General features: G+C 36.3%; 2 protein-coding genes across 2 annotated transcripts; both read left to right on the forward strand.

Annotated features, from left to right (window-relative positions):
* Window positions 1–1,376: 1,376 nt before the first annotated feature.
* rab6bb (RAB6B, member RAS oncogene family b) lies at window positions 1,377–9,001 on the forward strand. Its single transcript, XM_067453899.1, has 8 exons — window positions 1,377–1,605; window positions 3,502–3,560; window positions 3,658–3,711; window positions 3,812–3,917; window positions 4,071–4,182; window positions 5,129–5,222; window positions 5,426–5,492; window positions 6,734–9,001. Exons 1-8 carry the CDS (start codon window positions 1,536–1,538, stop codon window positions 6,796–6,798), a joined length of 627 nt encoding a protein of 208 aa, XP_067310000.1. The 5' UTR covers window positions 1,377–1,535; the 3' UTR covers window positions 6,799–9,001.
* Window positions 9,002–10,607: 1,606 nt separating this feature from the next.
* On the forward strand, window positions 10,608–17,957 carry aire (autoimmune regulator). The gene is made up of 13 exons (XM_067453094.1): window positions 10,608–10,754; window positions 10,900–11,074; window positions 11,158–11,292; window positions 14,203–14,268; window positions 14,369–14,482; window positions 14,633–14,772; window positions 14,907–15,028; window positions 16,297–16,363; window positions 16,504–16,635; window positions 17,065–17,186; window positions 17,284–17,356; window positions 17,434–17,522; window positions 17,694–17,957. The coding sequence occupies exons 1-13, from the start codon at window positions 10,608–10,610 to the stop codon at window positions 17,770–17,772; spliced, it is 1,461 nt and encodes a 486-aa protein (XP_067309195.1). The 3' UTR covers window positions 17,773–17,957.
* The last annotated feature ends 4,116 nt before the right edge of the window (window positions 17,958–22,073 follow it).

The following is a 22,073-nucleotide window of genomic DNA, read 5'->3' on the forward strand; positions in this document are numbered from 1 at the left end:
AACATATCACTCAATACATTTTGTCAGGCTGGCAAGAGATGTTTTGTATATTATAACATCACTAAAATAGGAAACCTTAACTCAAGGTCAGGAAATGACTTTTGCTGTGGCATGCTATTTCTAATCTCCTAACTTGTAAACACCATTTTACTGCTTGATTTCAAAGTAACAACTACTCATCTGAAGAAACCATTTACTTCTCTCTTACCTTGATAACAATACAAAACAGATACAGAAAAGCCCACATTTCAGCCTATATTGTTTCCTCACAATATGCTGTGATTATATATCAACAGTATGTTTCCAAGCACATTTCCTCATTCATATCAAAATGGTAAAGTTTTGAGCATTAAACACTACTTCATATGAGTTATACTACTTCATATGAGTTTTATATATATATATATATATATATATATATATATATATATATATATATATATATGTATATATAAAGAGAAAAGTAGGCTAATTGTATATATATGGATTTTGCATCCTATCTACAAAATACAGACGTTCATGCCCACCATAGTATGTTATGTTCTATATCCAAGAAAGCATCGCTCTGTTTAGTATAATATAAAACTAAAGGAGTTTTATCATTCTGAGTGATGTTTTTCAGATTTTATTGTCCACATAATCTCCAGTAAACATATAACCTAGTTTTCTAATACATTTTTTTTAGCCCCAGGGCTGTAGATTATGAAGGAAACTGCAGACAAACAGACTTGTCAGGGTATATTACATGCATTGACGCTTCCAGGATGCAATAGGCAAAATTAGCAATAGGCACAGTCTTACATTTATTTTGAATATCATCCTCCACTGTTGCATGAGATTTCTCCATGTGTTTCCATTTAGCTATTTATCTGATGGGGGTAGGGGGGAATGATCAAATATGATACTTTTAATATCTCTACTTTGAAACTTTGCTCCCTTATTCTTCAGACTAGAATGTACTGGAAGGTAATTATTTATCAATAATCCAATAAGTCAAAGGGGCATGTCTGGTGATATAATTTGCTTATTTTACTGCTTGGTTTAGTCTTTGATGCCAAATGTACTAGATTTTATGTTTCTTATTTTCTTTATAGCCTATTGATGTCACATTGTAGCCTAATGTGCAAACAAAGGGGTTGCAACACTGTTTACTACCTTCCATTAAAAAATATTTTCTTGTACACAGCTTAGATCTAAATGCAGTGTGTCTGCAAAAGACACAAAAAAGGCGTTACAACTATATAACATAAATAAACGTTGCACTTAGAGATGCAGATGCAAACATTTTTGAACGGATGCACGGTTTGCGGTTTAGAGTGTGAGTAGAGTTTACGGGGACGTTTCCGTAAACACACAGTGATATCAGACGGGCGTATCGCCACCGCTGCGCATGCGCACAGGACGGGGGAATTGACATCGCGGAGCAGTACTGCAATATCCATCGATTCGCGACCGAAGATTATCCATCTGCATTCTCGCAAGACTGGTACCACCTGTACATATTAATCCATAACAACTGTACCATTCAAGCAATCATGTCCATGGGAAGTGACTTTGGGAACCCTTTACGGAAATTCAAACTTGTTTTTCTAGGAGAGCAAAGCGGTGAGTCTTTGGGTTTGCCACGACTGGGTTTGGACACGAACCCATTAACCTTTCAACACATGCATGAAGTACATTAGTATGTTGTTGAATCTTCTGTAGTGTATACCTGCTTTTCTGTAGTGTTATTTCAAACGATGTTATCTCTATATCGAATACCTGTCAAACAAGTCGGTTGCATATGTTTAATTTTTGATTAGTCATGAAAATGTATAGCTATGCAGCGTCATTTCACTACTAAACACCCATCTGTGAATATAACCTGATATAATCGTTATTTGAGCAACTGTTATGATTGTCACTTGCATTTTCTATTGGAGGCAGAAGATCGTATTATTGATCGCTTAGCGCAGTCTAAATCGCTCAAAACAAATTATATGAAATATTTCATTCGAAAGAAATGTAAATCGCCATATTTGTATAGATGTCCCTGTTAACATCCACTGGTTTAATATGTCATGAAACAAAAAGGCGCAGAGGCTTTTCATTTCCCGTGTGTCTACAGGAGACACACCCAGGTTGGCAGTCAGTGTCTGTGGGATTCTTCAGCAGAGCAAAAATAAAAACCTCATGCATCATTTTATGAGCAGTCATACGATCAGCCTATATAATGGGAATATAGATATCGTGGTTTATTCTTTTGGCTGGATGATAGTCTTATCAGTGTCACTGACTGTCACTGTCGGTGTTTGTGAAGACGTAATCAGACGGGCATTTGAGATCATGTCTGTCATTTGATGACTGGACATGCGAACATTGCAAATAATAACACTGAACATGGCGACGTCACCATAAAGTTCACGTGTTCTTGAGATATTTTTTTTGCCTTGAGTATGCATATATTTCCTATACATTACCTAGTAATAGTTCCTGATACAGTGGTTATGTCTTCATCATTCACTGTTGGTGTGGAGAAAATGGACATCCAGTCAGACAGAGGGCCCTATTTACTGTGTGAAAGAGCATTAGATTTGCGATAAGTGATATTTGGTTCTAACAGCAGAAATTACGACTAAATTACCAGAGAGACGGCTGTCTGAATGCTTATCTATGAGAATCAATCAATTTCAGCCTGGGTATGATGATAGATCTTACCACGCCTGCTAGAAAAATATTTTATTTTTCAAGGATATGTCAACTTAATAACAAATCTCTCATCGTTTACTTATCATTTTCTTTTTTTCCGTGGAAACTTAAAGGAAATTGTGATAGGACATGCTCTGTCACCACTTATTTTCCATATAATGAAAGCGAATAGTGGCCGGAAAGGAAGTCATACATATTTAGAGCAACATCTGGGTAAGTAAATGATGACATGTTTTGGCCGAACTGTCCTTTAACGTCAGAAGACCACTTGTCTTCTGCTGTCCATGGTCCTGAATCTAACTGCTGGTCAGATATGGTTTATCTTGTTTAAAGATAAAAGCAGAATAATCTTCATTCTAAAGCCACAGAAGAATGGGACCATTATTCCCCCTTGTTATATGAGCTCCAGGATAACTATTGCCATTGTGCTGTTTGATGATTTTAGTATCTCAGTTCAGCCTGACAAACAGGCCTGACCAGACAGGCCTGCAAAAAGCAGTCCTGTAGTGTATGAAATGTGTAATCAGGAAATGTGCTGTCACAGTGGCTCCTTGCACTGCCGCATTTTTCAAGCTATTTTTCATGTCGTTGTAACTCAGCATAACAGTGGAGTCCAAATGACATTCTTTGTGTAATCCTTAAGACATGTACAGTCATTTGAAGGACGGAGGTTGTTTCAGCATATGTTGCAGCATGGTAATGCAATTCAATTAGTGAAAACAAGCTGTATTGGTTATGTCAGGACAAAGAAGACTTTGCTGTGTGTGATTCATCTAAATCCGAACATTATCCTTTTTTTGGTTTATGTTACAGTTGGGAAAACATCGCTGATAACAAGGTTCATGTATGACAGTTTTGACAACACTTATCAGGTATATCTTCTTTTTACATTAATGTAGAAGTGTACAAAAAGTTTTTCAGATGTTTTTGCTATTTTGTATCTTACTTTGAATCTTATTGTCACTACAGGCAACTATTGGAATTGACTTTTTATCAAAAACCATGTATCTGGAGGACCGAACTGTAAGAAGCTTTGAAACTGATTATATATAATATATAAATTAAGGCAGTTATCAAAATGTATCATTATTTCTACAAGTATGCATTGTGTCTTTTCTTGCAGGTGAGGTTACAGCTATGGGATACCGCAGGACAGGAGCGGTTTAGGAGTCTTATCCCGAGTTACATTAGAGACTCCACAGTGGCTGTGGTGGTGTATGATATCACAAGTAAGCCACACACACACACAATCATACACACTTTGAACGATTAAATGATATATGTAAAAGCAACTGCTTTTGTGTTGCATATGCTGAAAAGGGCATTTAACAAAACCACTTGATGCTCCAATTAGACTAAGATTTTTTCTTCTCTTGTTCCAGATGTCAATTCTTTTCAGTTAACCTCCAAATGGATTGATGATGTCAGAACAGAAAGGGGAAGTGATGTCATTATCATGCTGGTCGGCAACAAGACAGACCTAGAGGAAAAGAGGTGGAGTCATTGATAATATTAACTAGGGCTGGGCATTGACACAAATTTCACGATTCGATTGACAAGCTAGCTATTTGATTCGGTTCGATTCAATATCTATTAATTCAGGCCTATCAAGTACAATACACCGCAAATTCCCTCAAGGAAAACATTTTCTCTCAACTAAATTATGCAGGGAACCCCAGTTGGTTCATCACTATAACACTAAAGGTGGATTTGTAGACTTCTTGCATTTAAATTTCACATAAGGACATTTTTATTCTCTAGAGTTCTTTTTTTTAGTTGACTAAGGAGTTTTGAAACGCTTTTCTGAGGTAAATGTAAGATTACATGACAATTGACGTCTTTCGGCGGTTGAAACAGATTGAGTAATTACATGTGACATGATATGGATTTTAGTAAGTTGTACTGTATCTTTCAACACACCTTCTGATGGTCATTCATGTTTATTTCATGCTGTAACTAGTAGTAAAGCGGAAAAAAGATGATCTGTTCACATGCGCTTCGCACTGCCGATTCACTTGAACTGAGACGTTACAACGGTCTGTCAAGCACATAAAAGAGCGCCAAAACGGTATTTATTGGCTGAATTTTGTAACTGACAGAATCTGAAAGCTAAGACTTAATATCAAACAAAGAATTATTGGATGGTAGGTGCACTACAGGGCTTTGTTTATCCGTCAGCTGAAAACAGCATAGACTGAAAGATCGATTGGTGGATTTTAAGAATCGATGACGGTTCTTCAAAATGATAATCATTTAAAATCAAGAAATCAATATTTTTAAACCAGCCCTAATATTGACATTTATTTTGTAAACACTAACATGTGATCATTACCATATCCATTTTCATTTTTGTATTTAAATGTATTTAATTTATTTACTCAAAATGATCAGTTTAATTGACTTTAAGTGTAACGCATTATGATGGTATTTACTCTGATAGGCAAATCACTATAGAGGAGGGGGAGCAGAGGGCCAAAGAGCTGAATGTGATGTTTATCGAGACTAGTGCAAAGACTGGCAGCAATGTTAAACAGGTGAGTCTCAGAGCACTACAATGGCAAATGGACTGATCCAATAGAGTAATTTAATTGAGCTCATACCCTGTAACATGACACATGGGAAGCTCTAAAAGATTTGATTTAGCCACTGAATTGTTGCCCAAAGGGCTTTAGCTGTACCAATCTGCTCTGGAAAAAATCTTTGTCTGATTTCATTCTCTTTCGGTTTGGCTTAACAGTTGTTTCGGCGAGTGGCTGCTGCTTTGCCCGGAATGGAAAGCTTGGATGATAATAACAAAGAAGGAAGTATCCTTGAATGCATGACGTTTAAAAGCTATGTGTTGTGTTTGAGGATGTGTCCCAGCTTAACATGTAGAGAGTAAAACAAATAAGTAAGCCATTTTTAGGGTGATTTTCCTGGAATATATAAACCCTTGGCTCTGCGGTAAGCATTCTGTCCATCCAAACACTGCAACATCGTCTTAAACCAATACTGTGATTTTGGGGCGGGACTCTCTGTCGGTTCGACCAATGGCAGATGAAGTTTAGAAAACTGATAACAAGCATTTTTTTCTATTCACGTTTCCCCACTAGTGAAACTAATATGACACAACTCACTCAACTCAGTTCAACACAGCCAACATGCAATTTCCTCTTCTTATTGAGCATGATTTATTGGCACACATATTCTAAAGAAAAAAAAACTATTGTCTCTTTACCAACTGTCTGGCTCTTTTTCCAAAAACACCAACTTTTCATGATAAAATCAATATTTGCTATGCATTTTTTTCTCTATGCACCCCCCCCCCCCCATTAAAAAAAGATAGAAAATTCAACAGATTATGGAAGTAAAGATAAATTAAATAAGAGATAACAAAAATAGTTTACACTTAAAATAAGTAGGTGTAGGATTTTCTTTACAACTATTTTTACTCAGAAATTGTAAGTATGAATGTATTATTCATATAAATCTAAATGTATTTATACAGCACAATAAAAACAGTAGTTAACCACTGTGCTGTACAAAACCTCGCTAACGACGGATGAATATAAACAATGAGAAGGAGGAGAGTATCAAAACACTGATAGGTGATGGATCCTTATACTCCAGGGAAAGTTATAAGTCTGGGTAAAAAGATACGTTTTTAACTGGGATTTAAATTCAGATTTAAGATAAACTGGAAGAATGTTCACCAGTTTCAGCCTCTCAACTTTAATCTGGATCTCGGGACCAACAACACTCTTGATCAACATGATCATAAGAAGTCCAGCTGGAATTTGATTCATATGACGATATGTTTTTTATAGTTGATCGGCTTAATCACAATAATCAAGCCTTTGTGATGACACAAAGTTTCGCTGCAGTAATTACAAAGAAATTGCAAATAACTTTTTATTAAATGTGAAATCTTTAAGTAGAAAGACTGAAATAGTATTTTCTTGTACAACATACTCCAATCATCTTTAAAAAAGTTTTATTTACAACAGTGTGTGGAGGAAAGCTAACACCATTCCCTTGATTTCCTTGACACACATCCCCCTCACAGTGATCGACATCAAGCTGGACAAACAGCCGGATCCTCCGGCTACTGAAAGCGGGTGCTCCTGTTAGTAGAAAGCTGGTTCGGACCTTCATTAACACCACACGCTTGTTCTGTTGCTTCCTATGGGTCCATGTCCTGTTGAACTTTATGATCGGATATAGGCTTTTTACATCTATCTGAATGGGTCTAAAATTATACTCCTCAGTTGCAAGAACAAAAAAAAAAATCTACACTGTCTGTTCAATTGCCAAAATAATATCATAGGTAATTCAAAGTGACTAGCTAACAGATTCATATAGGACAGGAAGTGGCATGTGTACCATCTTCGGACAAAAACATTCAGAGTGGATTATCGGTTGTTATGTTTTGTATTTTTGTACATTACAAAAAGCACTAAATGATGCCTTCACAAAAAATGAGTTTAAGATTCAAGACGGATGGCAGAGTAACTGTCTTTCGTCCATAGCATGCATGTAAGACAACTTTTAGAATCTGTCATGTCGTTGGTCCATTCGCATCAATAGTAACGAAACGAAGAACTTAATGAAAAAAAGACAAAAGAGAGAGGCCCTGTTCAAAGTCTTAGTGTGGGTCTGTGTTATACATCCTACGTGCTAATCCAGTACCAGCCTCCATGAGAGGCGTGCGTACTAACCTGGCTAACCTTTAAAGTGCCGTGGCACTGTTGCAAAGAACCAACAGATTTTTCTGCTCGCTTCATGTATACACTTTAGATCCGCCAGGCGGTACTGTATTGTATATAGTATTTATATTATTGTGAACATCCATCATTTAGACGTGGTTTATGTTCACCTGTACAAATGTGTTTTTCTTCTTTTTTTAATACGACAAGGGCTTCACTCTTATTTTGTCGGTCTCACCTGTAGCCATACACTGGTAGTAAACTATTATTTATCATTTGGGCATTTTGCTATTGCCTTATACCGTTTTACTCATTCATTAAGAGGATCTTTTCTGAAACAATACTATTATTCCTGTTAAACCCCTTCAGATATTTTACACAAATATGTGGTTTAATTTATAAAATAATGTATTTTTATTTTTTTATTATTTTGCAGCCGACTAGAACTAAAAAGAATGAGGAAATTGTCATTCATTCGTTTGGGGCGAGAAGGGCGATTTTTGAGGTGAGCCTTAGGAAACAACAGATTTTCATTTCAAATACATGCACTTTGTTATGGGTTCTGACAAGGAAATGTGTGGTTCACCAGATCATAAAGTGATGAAACAGACAAATGATTGTTGTATCCCTCATATATCTGTGTAGTAAAGCTCTCGTAGTCTCCCGCACATGTCGAATGGATGTATAGATTCAAATTCAAAATGTTGCAGGTGAACGATTTCATCTCAAAGAATCCTAAAACACTGCACTGAGAGAGAATGAACCCGCCTGTAGTCCACTCACGATCTTTCTGGTTAACAGTACGTTCAAGAAATGTGAGTTGTTTACAAAACTCTGGAAACATAGTATCTTTAATATTTAATGTATGTGTTTTTTTGTTTTAGATTTTGAATTGTTTACATAAATGCACTGATTAACACCACTGATTGTATAGAGATTAATTTAGGATATATTAGCTATTTATAATATATTTAATGTTAGTGCGAGTTTCTTTCTGGTGCCAATACTTCTAATAATTCAAAGAAAAATGGACATGAGGAATTACTGTGACTGAATTGTTGGTACTAGGCTTGACTTTAGCTTCTCGGATAATTGAAGGGGCCGCTGATATTAACTATGGGGAGGGACTGATGTTAATGAGTTTTGCATTAACAGTGCACAGAGTATGTCATCTTTCACGTTCACATTTCTCAAGCCTCCGTTTCTTCTCGTTTGCTTTGTCATCTTTCACTTTTGTACACTAGTTGTGCCTTCTGTTATTGTGGCATCACAATGCAAAGCTTTCATTGTATGGCTACCTGAGAACACACACGTTGTAGAAGGGAGGTCACTGACTGGATGGCCTGACGGATTTACGAGGTTGATCTGTGATTAAATTGTTGTATTCACACCATCTAGCCAATTCACAGTGGTTGAGAAGAATTGCAGAACAGTCTCGTGCAAGCGGAAGGTTGTTTGTAAGAACAGGAAGTTGCTGCTGATTGTGTGAGGAGATTGAATCTGTCAAAGTTGTAGCCGTAGGGTTGTGTAGAGCAGTGTAGTTGGCTCTTTATTCACTCTGTAAGGACATTTATGAGCATGACATCTGTCTGAAAAAAATAATCAATAAAATCCATGTCTTAATACCATACTGTCTACAATGCTGAGTGTGATGTTGATTTTATACAGCAGTTCATCTGCTTTATAAAAAAAGTGTGTACATGTTCAATCAAGCAAAAAAGAGGGAAGTTTGAATGAAGTTTCTTAAATATAAATTTATTTAATTTTAAAATAAAACTATTTTTGTAAAAATTCAGACAAATTATGTCCTAGCGTTCATTAAAATCTGAAAGCAATTCTAATTTGGAGCTTTACCTTGTTGGAAAATCTCAAAGGCTAATAATTCCCACACAACATTACTAATGCTGCATTAAAGGGATAGTTCACCAAAAATGTTTAATTCTGTCATCATTTACTGTCTCATGCTTTGTTCTGAATTTCTTATTTGGCATTTTGGTAACCAAACAGTTGGCGGTAGCTATTGACTTTTATAGTTGGAAAAAATACTATGTCAACTGTCTGGTTACAAACATTCTTCAAAATATATTTTGTGCTTATTAAACTCATACAAGTTTAAACATAAGTGTGAGTAAATAATGACAGAATACATTTTTTGGGGGTGAACTATCCCTATAATAGCTAACACCCAGTACATTTATTGAGATGCACAGAGATTGGGATTCCCCTTGGCATGGAAACTATAGTCCTCAGGAGAGACAGGTGACTTAAAGTAGATGGCTCACATGATTGAGAAATCGTTTCTTGCCCAACTGTGGACTTTCCAAGCCATACCGCACAAATTAGCATAAATGCGGATAAATGAGGGGCAGGTATTTTTATCCAACCTACAAGGTGCGTTTTAGTGTTTTAACTGTAAATAGAAATTCAATGTCACCACTTACCACAGCAGGACTGAAGGTCTTATGAATCAATGGCCCCTAGAGGCCAAGAGCACAAGAGCCATTTATCCACCACAAATAAGGCATGTCAATCACTGACAGCCATCACACTAAATAAAAGGAAACCAGCTAGGAGAAGACGGGTATCTCTAGTCCTCATCACCAGCATCTGTTGTAAGTACCATGTTCATTTTTTAGCGTATTTATCAATATGTACCATTATTTCTAAAGGTTGCATGATGACTGATAGTTTTGAATTATTTAGGATAGAAGTCTGCTGCATTACTCGCAATTACTGTTTTTTATTTTTTATTTGTGAAAAATAACCAAAATACAACATGTGTTAATTTAAGTTTACTTAAATCTTTACACATTAAAATGTATGGTAAGACTTTATTTTACTGTTTCTCTGTTGTACATGTAACACATCTTACATGTACTTAGTAAACAGTAAATTATGCATGATTACAAGCAAGTAACCCGAATTATGTAGTAAGTACATGGAGTTAATTAATATTACTTAGTATTTAAATTACACTGCAACAAGGACATCTTAAAATAAAGTAACCAAATGTATTAAGTTATAATTGGTCAGTTTAAATACAACACTCAAAAGTATAATTTGTAACAAGTGTTCCCTTATCACTTAATTCAAAAAGTGGTCCTCATGTGTACAATAAAAAAAAAAAGGAATCTATTCAAATTAATATTTGGAGAAATATGCTCTCAGAATATCAAGGTAGTGTGAGTTTAGTTGGGATCTATACTGCAGGACTCCAGTACTCCATGTGTGAGCATGTCTAGGGTGGAAGGTTGCGGAGAGTCTGACCTGCGCTCACAGCTACGAGCATGTAGGACTGAGATCGCCATGGCAATCACCGATCCTTTCCCACTGCTGTATGGGCTGGCGGATCACGACATCATCTCTGAGCAGATCCTGACGGTGAACATTTTCATACAAAAGCACTATTTCAAGTCAGCATGCATAATGTGAAGAATGTCTTTGTGTTCTAATCGGATGATTGTTCAGTTGTAGTTAGTTCCTAAAATGCTAAAACAACAAACTAATACTATCACCGACTTATAAGGAGACTTTAGAGCGAAAGAAAAAGGATGGGATCCACAAAGCTGTCTACTCACTGCTGACTTTGCTACTGGACCAAGACGCTACTGTCCTCCAGGCCTTCTGGAGCAATCTCTGTAAAGAGTACAACAAGGAGTGTTACCCAAAACTGGAATCCCTGTTTATGAACCTCCCCAAAGGTACAGTGCACAGGCCTGACAAACATACAATAAGTGGCTTGGAGGATAATCACTGCTCAAGTGATGTTAATCTCATTTGCCAGGGTTAAAGCAGGTGGCCAGACATGCTGGGACACGCTGGGTCCGCAGCCAGTCAGGCAAAAAGAGAGGGGTGGCCGAAAAACACCTGACCCACCGGTCTCATCACCACACCAAGAAAGCCATAACCTCTATCTCAGGTAATGGGTACAGGTAGCCTAGAAATCTAGACGCACCCTAGCGGCAGCAAATCTAATCTGCCGCGAGTACCGTCTAGCAACTCTCAATAGACGTCTGAGCTATAAAAGCCAAACTCTGGTCAAGCCAATCACATCGTGTATAGAGTTGGTGGGCGGGGCCTAATATAATGACGGCTGAGTTGCACTTGCGTGGTACTAGTAAACACAGAAGCTGGCGAACGGCAGTCTTTTGAATCAGCTTTGAACGCGACTGGAAGACTTGGAGTTAAGCTTTTCTTTGAGAAAAGAACAAAGAACGGCACTGAAGTCATTCTTAAGAAGGAAAGATGTGTTTGGAGTTTGGGCGAAAGTTTAATCTACTAGCTCTACTTCACGTTGCTCTGGTTGGTTGTAGTGCTATCCAATTGCCTGCAGAGGGAGTTTGAAAGACAACCGTTTATCTGACCCTCAGATTGAGTCCTGTCAATGGTGAGTTTCCAGACCAAACATCTTGATGTGGGTCTGGCTTGTCAGGCTTGGGTACCGGCACACACACTGAAAAAAAGTGCATTGGATTAACATGATTTAATTGTGTACATCGGTCCACATGAATCAATTGCGTTAAACAAACATAATTAGTTCATGTTACTTCAACATCATGGTATTATTACATTTAAAGTGACTCAATTAAGTAAATTCAAAGTGAATTGTATATGACTCCCTATATGATCCAACAATTTCATATATTCATTCATCCACTTAAATTTAATTTACTTTAATGTTACACAACTGAATTATAATACTGCACTAGTTGACAAACTTTTAGCTAGAGATAGCACACATTAGCATCTTAAATGCTAAATTAAAAGCTCCTTCAGCAAATCCATTATGTCATTGGTTGTATTAGTCCACGGAAATGCTCCACTCTTCTCCAAAATGGTAACCCACAATAATTTAAATTGTTCTAATAATTCCAACATAATTGATTAATAAATTCTATTAAAAACAATCAAGACTCCTCTTTCTCATTTTGCTCAAAAATACATTAAAAAACATGTTTACATATAAAATAACAACATTTCCTCGCTCTTGATTTAGACATATACGAATCATGCTGGAAACTAACCAGGTTAGTTAATGCAACACAAATCATTCATATAACAACACAAACAGATTAAGTTTGATGTCAATTTGACTTATATTTAAGTGGATTAAACACAATCAAATTAAGTTTGGACAAAATGTATAGCAATCGTGTTGCTTTAGCTTATTTGAACAAACAGTAAAAAAATAATTTTTTCAGTGCACAGGAACATCATCATTCAGGTCATATCAAAATATTGCAAAGAGAGGGGTGTCATTCCTGGCAATTCTTCCTACAACTGTATCATTTGATTGTCAATGCAGTTCTCATTCAGGTAATGGATAAACCAAACTAAATTTCAACCACCCTTACAAAAAAAGTTTAGTGAAGTTCTAAAGGTAATTTAGGGAGGAGCAAGCACATCTAATCTATATAGCTGAATATAAGCAGCAGCTTACCTCTCCTCAGTCTCAGATCTTCTAGCATCCCACCACCTTCCCAAACTCCACCTTTATCTTAGATACCTTACCTTACATCGGTCACTGTTGGGGTGTATATCACAGCTCGAGTTGAAGCTGCTTCACCAAGCCCCTCATCAGTAGACAGCAAGCCAAATAAGCTTAACCTAAATATTTTACAATTATATGGCCAAACAAATTTGTTATTTCAAGTGTAAACTAAAAATATGAAATTATACTTTTCAGTCTACTTTATATGTGCTTCTCAGAAATATACCTTGACTTACTGACAGAAAAGTCTATGTTCGTATTTGTCTTATTCTTGTACTCAATCTTCTGATCGAGATACTTAAAAGTATAATTAAGTATTCTAAGTATAATTGGCTTGTAATTGTGTTATCTTCTTAAATACACACATACAGAGTTTTACACACTGTCGTATATAAACTTACATTGTTTGAAAATACTGATTTATAAAGGAAACAGATATTGAATAAAGATTATGCATCGGGTGTGTTTTTATGTATTTTTTTACTTTATGAAGGCGCTCTAAATTTAGTTGTTATATATATTTTTATTAGCCTGCCATGTTCAAACTCAATTCTAGTCAGAATATGAGTCTGATACTGCTCCATTGGACTGTTGGGGTGTAGTTATGGGGCGTGTTTCAACTGAACCAGGAAAGACCTCAATTGGATAGACCTACAACCAATCAGAGCAATGGAGCGAAGCATGTTAGTTGTCAATTGTCAACAGAACTCAACTGCACTGTGTTGCCATATCTGCATTTTTTTCCGCGGGTTGAAGTGCACTCAGTTATGTGATAGACCCAGTAATGCGAATTTTAGCAGGCAACCTTACCAAAATAAAACATATTTTACCCCCCAAATGCCATTTTTTTCCTGGAGAATTTCATTTATTTGAACAATTGTACTAATACAGATGCTGCATCCATGGTGGCTTAAAGTCAAAATTGGAAAATTCAGGCTTTTTTATGGAATATTACAGTATTTTTAATAAATGCTTTATCAGTGCATTTAATGAATGTTCCCTTATCTCTTTTTTTTCTTATGACTAGTGCGAGGGCGGGACAAACTGTCACCAATCAATTCTCAGTGGACAAAATCCCGGCCTACATTTTTTCTTGTTTGAGATGCGATTTCACTAAGATGTAGACTGTCACAATAGAAAAAAAGAAAAGACTGTTGCAACTTTTGTTTCATGCCGACTTTTCCAGTTTCACACTTGTAATTACAACTTTCCAACTCGTAAATTTGACCTTTCCGACATGACTTTAATGTGACCGATAAATCTGACACGTGCCAGTTTAAATGGGCATAATTTGATGCTTCTGGTTTCAAACACGACTCAATGTCTATACTGTTCCAGGAAGCAAAGGCAAGCCGATGAGGAAGACAGATGGTCCAGCACTTTCTCAGGTCTCAGTGGGGAACGGTAATTGCTTAATGCTTGTGTAAAATGTGTCATTAGATGACTATGTATTATAGTAGATGAATGAGATTGTGCATTAATAAATATGACTCCCAAAACGCAGGGGTCCAGGCGGTATCTACCTCAGTTCAGAGGGCCGTGGCTGTATCTGCCAGTGAGCATCCCGCTGGCTGTGGGACAGTGGAGGGGATTCTGATCCAGCAGGTCATTGAGTCTGGTGAGCTCAGCACACTAATAAAGTATTGCCAGACTGTGATGAAAGCCTTTACTTAGCTAATGCTTTAGCTCTTAGCGTGGGTTTTGATAGTGTAGCCTTGCCATGTAAACACTTTGGCAGCATAGATGTCTCAGTTGCGCTTTCCTGCAGGAGGTGCCAAAAAATGCATCAAGGTTGGAGGAGAATTCTACTCTTCTGGCAAACTGGATGAGACAGCTGGAGTGCACAAGGCACAGCCTGCACAAAACTCTAGTCACCAGCAGGGAGAGCCAAGCACTAGAGTCATGGATGTAGGTGACCAAGTACAGACAATGAAGATACAAAAAACCCTACATGCAACATATTATGTAGAAATAAGTTGTTAATGTTTACCTGGTATGGTAGGTTATTCCGTATTCATCATGTTTATTATGCATATGTTCAGGTAGAGCATAATGACGATGAGTGTGCAGTGTGTAAAGATGGTGGGGAGCTCATCTGCTGTGATGGGTGTCCTCGCGCCTTCCACCTCAGCTGCCTGGTGCCGCCCCTCAGCTCCATACCCAGGTACAGAGCAGTCATGAGACACACAGGTCAATGAACAGTATTAGCCTAATCATTTGAGTGAAATATTCATTTTAAAACAGAATTTCATGTCACACAAATTTACTCTGATAATTGACCTAATATAGTGCAAAATCTGAAATAATCTTTATTTTACATAATAATTTTTCTTACTTTTAAAAGTGTAAATGAAACAAAATCCTGTAAACTGCTATTTATTTAAATCTCAAGTTGTTAGTGTAGTTCCAGACTTTCTCACCCAGGGGGCTAGAACCCACTAGGGGGCCTCAGCAAACTTCCAAAATGAGCTGCAGGATGACTTAAGATCTATTACATAGTGAATATATTATTATTGATACAATTAATGTTAATAATAAATCTGTAATATTATTAATAAATCCTTAAAATGCAGTTTTAAGGATGATGTAATTATATTGTTATTGATATAATTCATATTAAAAGCACAATATGTAAGATTTTTGAAATAAAAAACACTAGATCAATGTTATATATTTTGTTGACTTTATCCCAAATGTTTCCAAGAATGTTTAAATCCAGAGCAATAAGCACTTTTAGCCAGGTCACAGACAATGCCGTGCGTCAACTATCAATGACATAGCCCTGTTACCCTTGATTTCCGGTTATAGATTTTGTAGAAACCATGGAAACACAGAAGATGCTTATGCTTTAATATACAATATTTTATTATTAGACAGGCTAGCAACTGTTTGGATGTATTCATCGACAGAAAACGAATCATTAGCTCGACACAGTTAGTCTTATTGTTTAAATTTTGTTTTCATGATTTACCACAAGTGCCTAATGGTACCACAAGATCGATATTTACCATGCCTAATATCGATCTCGCTTACTGCAGTGTGCAACAAGTGTCTCATAGTAAACGCTGAGCGAACGCACAGAGTCAAATTATAACAAAACTTTCAACACACTCAAATAATGTATCTAATATGATAAAACAGTGCTGTGTTACTCCACATACGCATGACTGGAAAAAGTAGAAGCGGTCGCCTGTGGCATAATAAAAGTGGCATCAAAACAACACCTTTGTTTTGAATAAGTGACCTCTAGTGGCGAAAAATTACATGTGGCTTTAAAAGTATCATATTACCACACTAACCTAAAATAAAAATAAAAAACAAGTCTCACCCTACACACACCCCTCCCCAGTTTTTATACATCATTCATAATTATAGCGCATAACCACTGAGATGTGCATTTCTCACTAGTTTTAGAAATGTGTTTGCTTTCAGTGGTACATGGCGCTGTCAGCTATGCCAAAACAACAGAGCGAAAGACAAGATATACAACCCCTTGCAGGTAAAACATGCCAAGATTCCAATTAAATGTATTGAAAACAAAATTTCCCATTTGCTTTACAGTTGGTCGCACAAAATGATGAGCAGTGAGGGGAGATTATTATTGATATGGCAGTAGTAACTTTTCTGCTTGTATTTTAGTCCACAGTTCACCCTCCAGTGACAGAGACGAGCTCCAGCTCTGCTGTGGACTTCTCCTTCTTCTCCTCTCTGTCCTCCACTTCACTCTCCACAGTCACAGGAGGCATAAGCGCTCCACCCATGGGCCTCCAGGTAACACTTCCATGTGACTACATAAGAGACACACTGACATAGGAGCATGGAGCATCACATTTAAGGCCCGTTCATACCCAGGGTGATAACTGTAACAATGAAGATTATGGAAGTCCAATAATGATCATTGGAATCACTTTCAGAATTATTACTTTTCAAGCTGATGATTGATAAAAACATTGCCAGCCAATCCGGATCGACCTGACTTTAAAGAGCTCAAGCATTCAAAGTGGCAAACGACAAAACTGCAGTGCTCTCTTATAATAAACAGAACTTTAGTGTGGACGCTAATATGTTTACTTCCATTATTCAGCAAAAAAAGAATAAAGATCTTGTTTATACACCCTAATGTCATTCCCATCATTTGAATCATATATATCTCTGACGAGTGGCAGGATGTTTTATATTATTATATTTCATCTTTCTCAGTCTTCGGATGGTCAAATGGTTGGGATCAGGGTGGCTTGTGGAATTTGTCATCTCGTCCAGGGAGAGCTGCTCACCTGCCCTCAGTGCCTGCAGAGTTATCATGCTCTCTGCAACTTCTCAAAGTACTGATGTTATTGTACTGTGATTTATAATAAAATAACTGAATTCTATCGTGCTTTGAAGCTCAGCCTCTCTCTCTTCCCCTAATTGTCTCTTCAGCGGAAAGACACGATGTAGGAATTGCTCCAGGTCTTGGGGACCTGAAAGCGAAACATCATCGAGGAGTCTTCAGGTATCTCAAATAGACTAAAATAAAACTTTTGGGCCTTCTAACATAACAGATGTATTAGTCTTTCTTTTATTTCACAGGTGAGTCAACACATGAGTGACCACGGTTTGACGCCATCAGAGCAGCTGTTCAACAGAGAGGAAATTGACTCTATAATGGGGGAGGTGAAGTCATGCTTCTTAACAGTATAAAAATTTAATTATTACTTGCAAGTGAGCAATGGAAACTATATATATATATATATATATATATATATATATATATATATATATATATATATATACCGGAAGCCCTAGATGAGATGCCTAACAGTATATTTGTCTTCTTGATACATTCAGAGCCCTATAGATGGGATCCTGCAGTGGGCTTTCCACAACATTTCACGTCCTCTCTCTGAGTCTCAAGGCTATTTCCAGTGATTCAGCGAGTCAGATTCAACTCAGCTGTGCCCAAACCTCAGAATTCCATCTCAGTGTTAGATTAACTGACATGAAGGATAGAACACATAATGTTTCAATAATGTGAATTTAACTTTATTTTATTTTTAGATCTCAAAAGGTAGTTGCTGTCTGCCAATTATTGTTTGATCTCAAACTAATTTTGTGGGGGGAAAAAAACTATATATACAATACAAAATTTAATTAACTTCAACCAAAGCTAAGATAATGTTCAACTTTTTACATTAAAATGAATCAATGTAAAATTGTAATGTTTAGTATATGTACTGTATTTAAACTAGTGCTGTCAAATCGATTAATCGCGATTAATCACATCCAAAATAAAAGTGTGTTCGCATAATATATGTGTGTACTGTGTATAATTATATAAATACACACACATGCATATTTAAAATATATATATTTATAAATAAAATATTTATTTATAATATACATTATATATATATATATATATATATATATATATATATATATATATATATATATATATATATATATATATATATAGTATATACATGCAAATATTTATTAAATATATACATGAATGACTGAGTGTGTATTTATATATACATAATCGCAATTAATTAATTTGAAAGCATCATGAAATTACTATGGTAGTACAGTCATATTAGTCAGGATAGATGGCATATTTAATTTTTTGCAGATGAAAACTAGGCTATGATGGGATAGACTTACAGTCTTGACAATGCATGCGCAGTACAGTAAAGTATACATCCTAAAAAACAACAGACAGAGCTCACACCCTTTTGTTTCTTGGAGAGGTTGTCTACAGAAAGACTTTTTAAATGCATTGAACACACATTGTACTTTTGTCTCTCACATCCTTTTTTTTCACTCGTCAAAAAACAAATATGGCACTACCCTGAATAAGGTCTATAAAGGTCCTTGGCCTGAAAAAGGTTAAAGACCCTCCTGGACAAGAGAATAATGAAACCCGGATTTTGATTAAATATGTATTGTTCTATAATGTTAACATTCATTTGATAACCTCAAGATATGGGACAAAGGTTTTAGCATAAATAAATGGATTTCAACCTAGCAAACATGGAACACGTTCCTATTTCTACATCACTCTCTTCTATATTTGTGTGCGTGCGTGCGCGTGTGTGTTTTCATGTTTCATCAATTGACGTTCCCATGAGGAAACAAGTGTATAAATCATACGATGCTTGTTTTAAAATGTATGCAAGTGATGCTTATTTTAAAATGTAATGGGTAGGGTTAGTGTAATGGGATAGCAAACCAGAAGTGTGTGTATTTCTTCAACAATCTTTGTGAGGACCGGTTTGGGTTTTAGACCATTGGACCGACATATGAGGACACAAATGTGTATAATGACATGGGTATGACACTGTTACAAGGAGAGGGTGAAATATGAGCACATTGGCCATGTCCCCACTTTTCAAAATGCTTATAATCATACAGGATGAGTTTTTTTTAGAAAGTAAAAATGAAGAATGCTTCCTGTGATGGGTAGGTTTAGGGGTAGGGGCAGTGTAGGGGATAGAAAATACGGTTTGTACAGTGTAAAAACCATTACGCCTATGGAATGTCCCCATATGTCACAAAAACAAGCGTGTGTGTGTGTGTGTGTGTGTGTGTGTGTGTGTGTGTGTGTGTGTGTGTGTGTGTGTGTGTGTGTGTGTGTGTGTGTGTGTGTGTGTGTGTGTGTGTGTGTGTGTGTGTGTGTGTGTGTGTGTGTGTGTGTGTGTGTGTGTGTGTGTGTGTGTGTGTGTCTAAGTGCCTCTATGTTGGTCTTCTGTGCTCTTCAGAGAGGGGTTTTGACACATCCCATGGAATGCATGATTCGGAGCCAGCACTGTCAGTTTTCCTTTTTGGCCTCCTCAGGAGACAAAAGAGAGTGGGAAAGTAAGAGAGAAAAAGAATGAAAAAGAAAAAGAGCGCTTGGAATGTTAATGAGAACCATGTGAGACTCCTGGAAATGCTGTTGCTAATGTCAAAGCATAATGTATGTCAACACAGAGCAAAGCTTCTCGTTTGCTTTCATAAGGCTTCGTACAAAAACAGTGAAGTGATCCGCGCAGTGAGAATTTATCAGAAGTCTCTGTTTATCGATGTGTTCTTCTACTTCAATCTTTAAGTGTGTGAATGCTCACTCTCAGGCAGATGGTGTTGTGACAGGCCAGGGGCCAGACATTGTTGGAATGTCGCAGCGTTGCTATGGATACCTGTTCTTTAAGGCCCAACAAATAAGGAGTGGGAATGTATTACGATAAACCTTAAATCTCAGTAGAGCATGAAAGAAAATGTTTTTATATGAGAAGACATTTGGCAATGCAGACAGCATGCATCAATGAGATAGACTGCAGGATACTATGAAAGCTGGTTCTGTTTTATCTCCTGCAGTGCCAAGATACTTTATGTTTATAATGTGTTAGTCTAAGCATTCAGTCTTGCTTTATATATCAAAGACATTCTATATCCTTCATGTCCTATCATTGATTTGTAAAGCCTGAAACTGGTGCCAAAGTTCTGCCTAATAGAAATACAGTGGAGATATGAATAAAATAAATTAGGAAAAAACAAGCAGACAAACCTAAACTATGGTATCTCTTAGCTTCCATCCCAATGACAAGAAAATATAATTTCAAGTCAAAATTGTAAAAATATTTAATGTCTGAAATACATTTATGAAATATTTAGTGTCGGATATAGAGTTTAACGCAGAGGTGTGCAACTGTATAGTTGAATACCTTTACCTACCCTAGCCTTAAAGTCACCATGAAATCAAAATGGACTTTTCTTCTTCTTTTTTTAATGGAATTTTGCAGTATTTATTATAGATGATTTACCATATATTTTTTATTTATGCAACCTACCCTCTCTCTTTCAAGGACATCTCATCTCTATTTCAAACTTAATTTTGTATCAATGTAGTATAGCTTACTGTACATAATAAGGAAAAATTAGTTTGTCTTAGCACTATTTTAGATGTTTCTATTTGAAATGGTCAAATATATGTGCTCGCATTCATTAATATTCACTTGTGTGTGCTTATATAAGTATCATTATTCATTAAAATATTAGGAAGTCCTAATATGATGCATAAGTTTAACGTTTTAAAAATTCACATTTAAAGAAATCTAGTGTTTGATCTAAATATTTATTCAAATGCAAGACTGTTTTTGAGCAACTAGATTAGATACATGTATATTTATTAAAGAGCCATAAGCCACCGGGTAATGGTATTAGAAATTAACATTATTATTTTTTAAGCAACAAAATGACTCTAATTTACCTCTTTGAATTGGAATTCTCTATTTTAACCTTAATTACTACACAAATTGAAATATAAATAATAATACAAATTAGAAGAAATATATTTTAAGTGGTCATTAATTGAATATAATTATTGCACAAATAGTATTTAGTATAGCTTACCAAAAAATCTCTTCAAAATATTCAATAAACATTACTGAACTAAAATATAGAACACTTATTTAATTGAAAAATAGTTACGGTGTATGGTCACACATTTGACCATCAATGAGTATTAGTGTGACCAATTAGTAAAGAATACCTGAGGGCTAAATACAAGAAAATTTATGTTAACGATGTTGCATCACTCTCCATAATAATATGGTCCTGTAAATATGGCTGACTTAATAATGAATGTACACTTGCTAACAAAACTTGCTGCAAACATCTGTATAGTGAAAATGTTGTTTACCATGTTGTGTGTTAAGCCATTCAAATGCATTGACACCGCTAGAAGTAATGAGCGCTCCATGTACCACGTTTTCCGCTTTTCAACGACTCTGGCTTTAACATTAGCGCCAAAACGCTATTTATTGTTTGAATTTCGCATTAAAACTTAATAATAATAAAAGCCATAGGCATAGCTTTGTTTAATATAAAAAGCAGGTTTGGCAATTTGGCGCAAGATTAAGTTGGGCATGCCCAGCGTGAGTGCGTGACACAGAGCCCGAATTCGCGTGTGTGTCACGCCAAATGCGTGAGAGTTGGCAACTCTGCTTTATTTAGCAAAATATCTCACCATTCACTGGTGTGTCCAGGATACACTAGGTCAACCATTGTTTGGTCGTGTTTTGCCACAGGACAGTGCACAGGCTACATTTTCTGTCATCCTTGCAGGACTGTGCAAAGTAACATATTTGAGCAACTGTTTGAAAATGTATAGGCCTAGTAGCCTACATATTATATTATACCTACACATTGGTAGGCATATCACATCACTAAACATGCATCATCGTTTTCAA

This window comes from Pseudorasbora parva, chromosome 9 (assembly GCF_024679245.1).
Source record: "Pseudorasbora parva isolate DD20220531a chromosome 9, ASM2467924v1, whole genome shotgun sequence".
In the NCBI taxonomy this organism is placed as follows: Eukaryota; Metazoa; Chordata; class Actinopteri; order Cypriniformes; family Gobionidae; genus Pseudorasbora; species Pseudorasbora parva.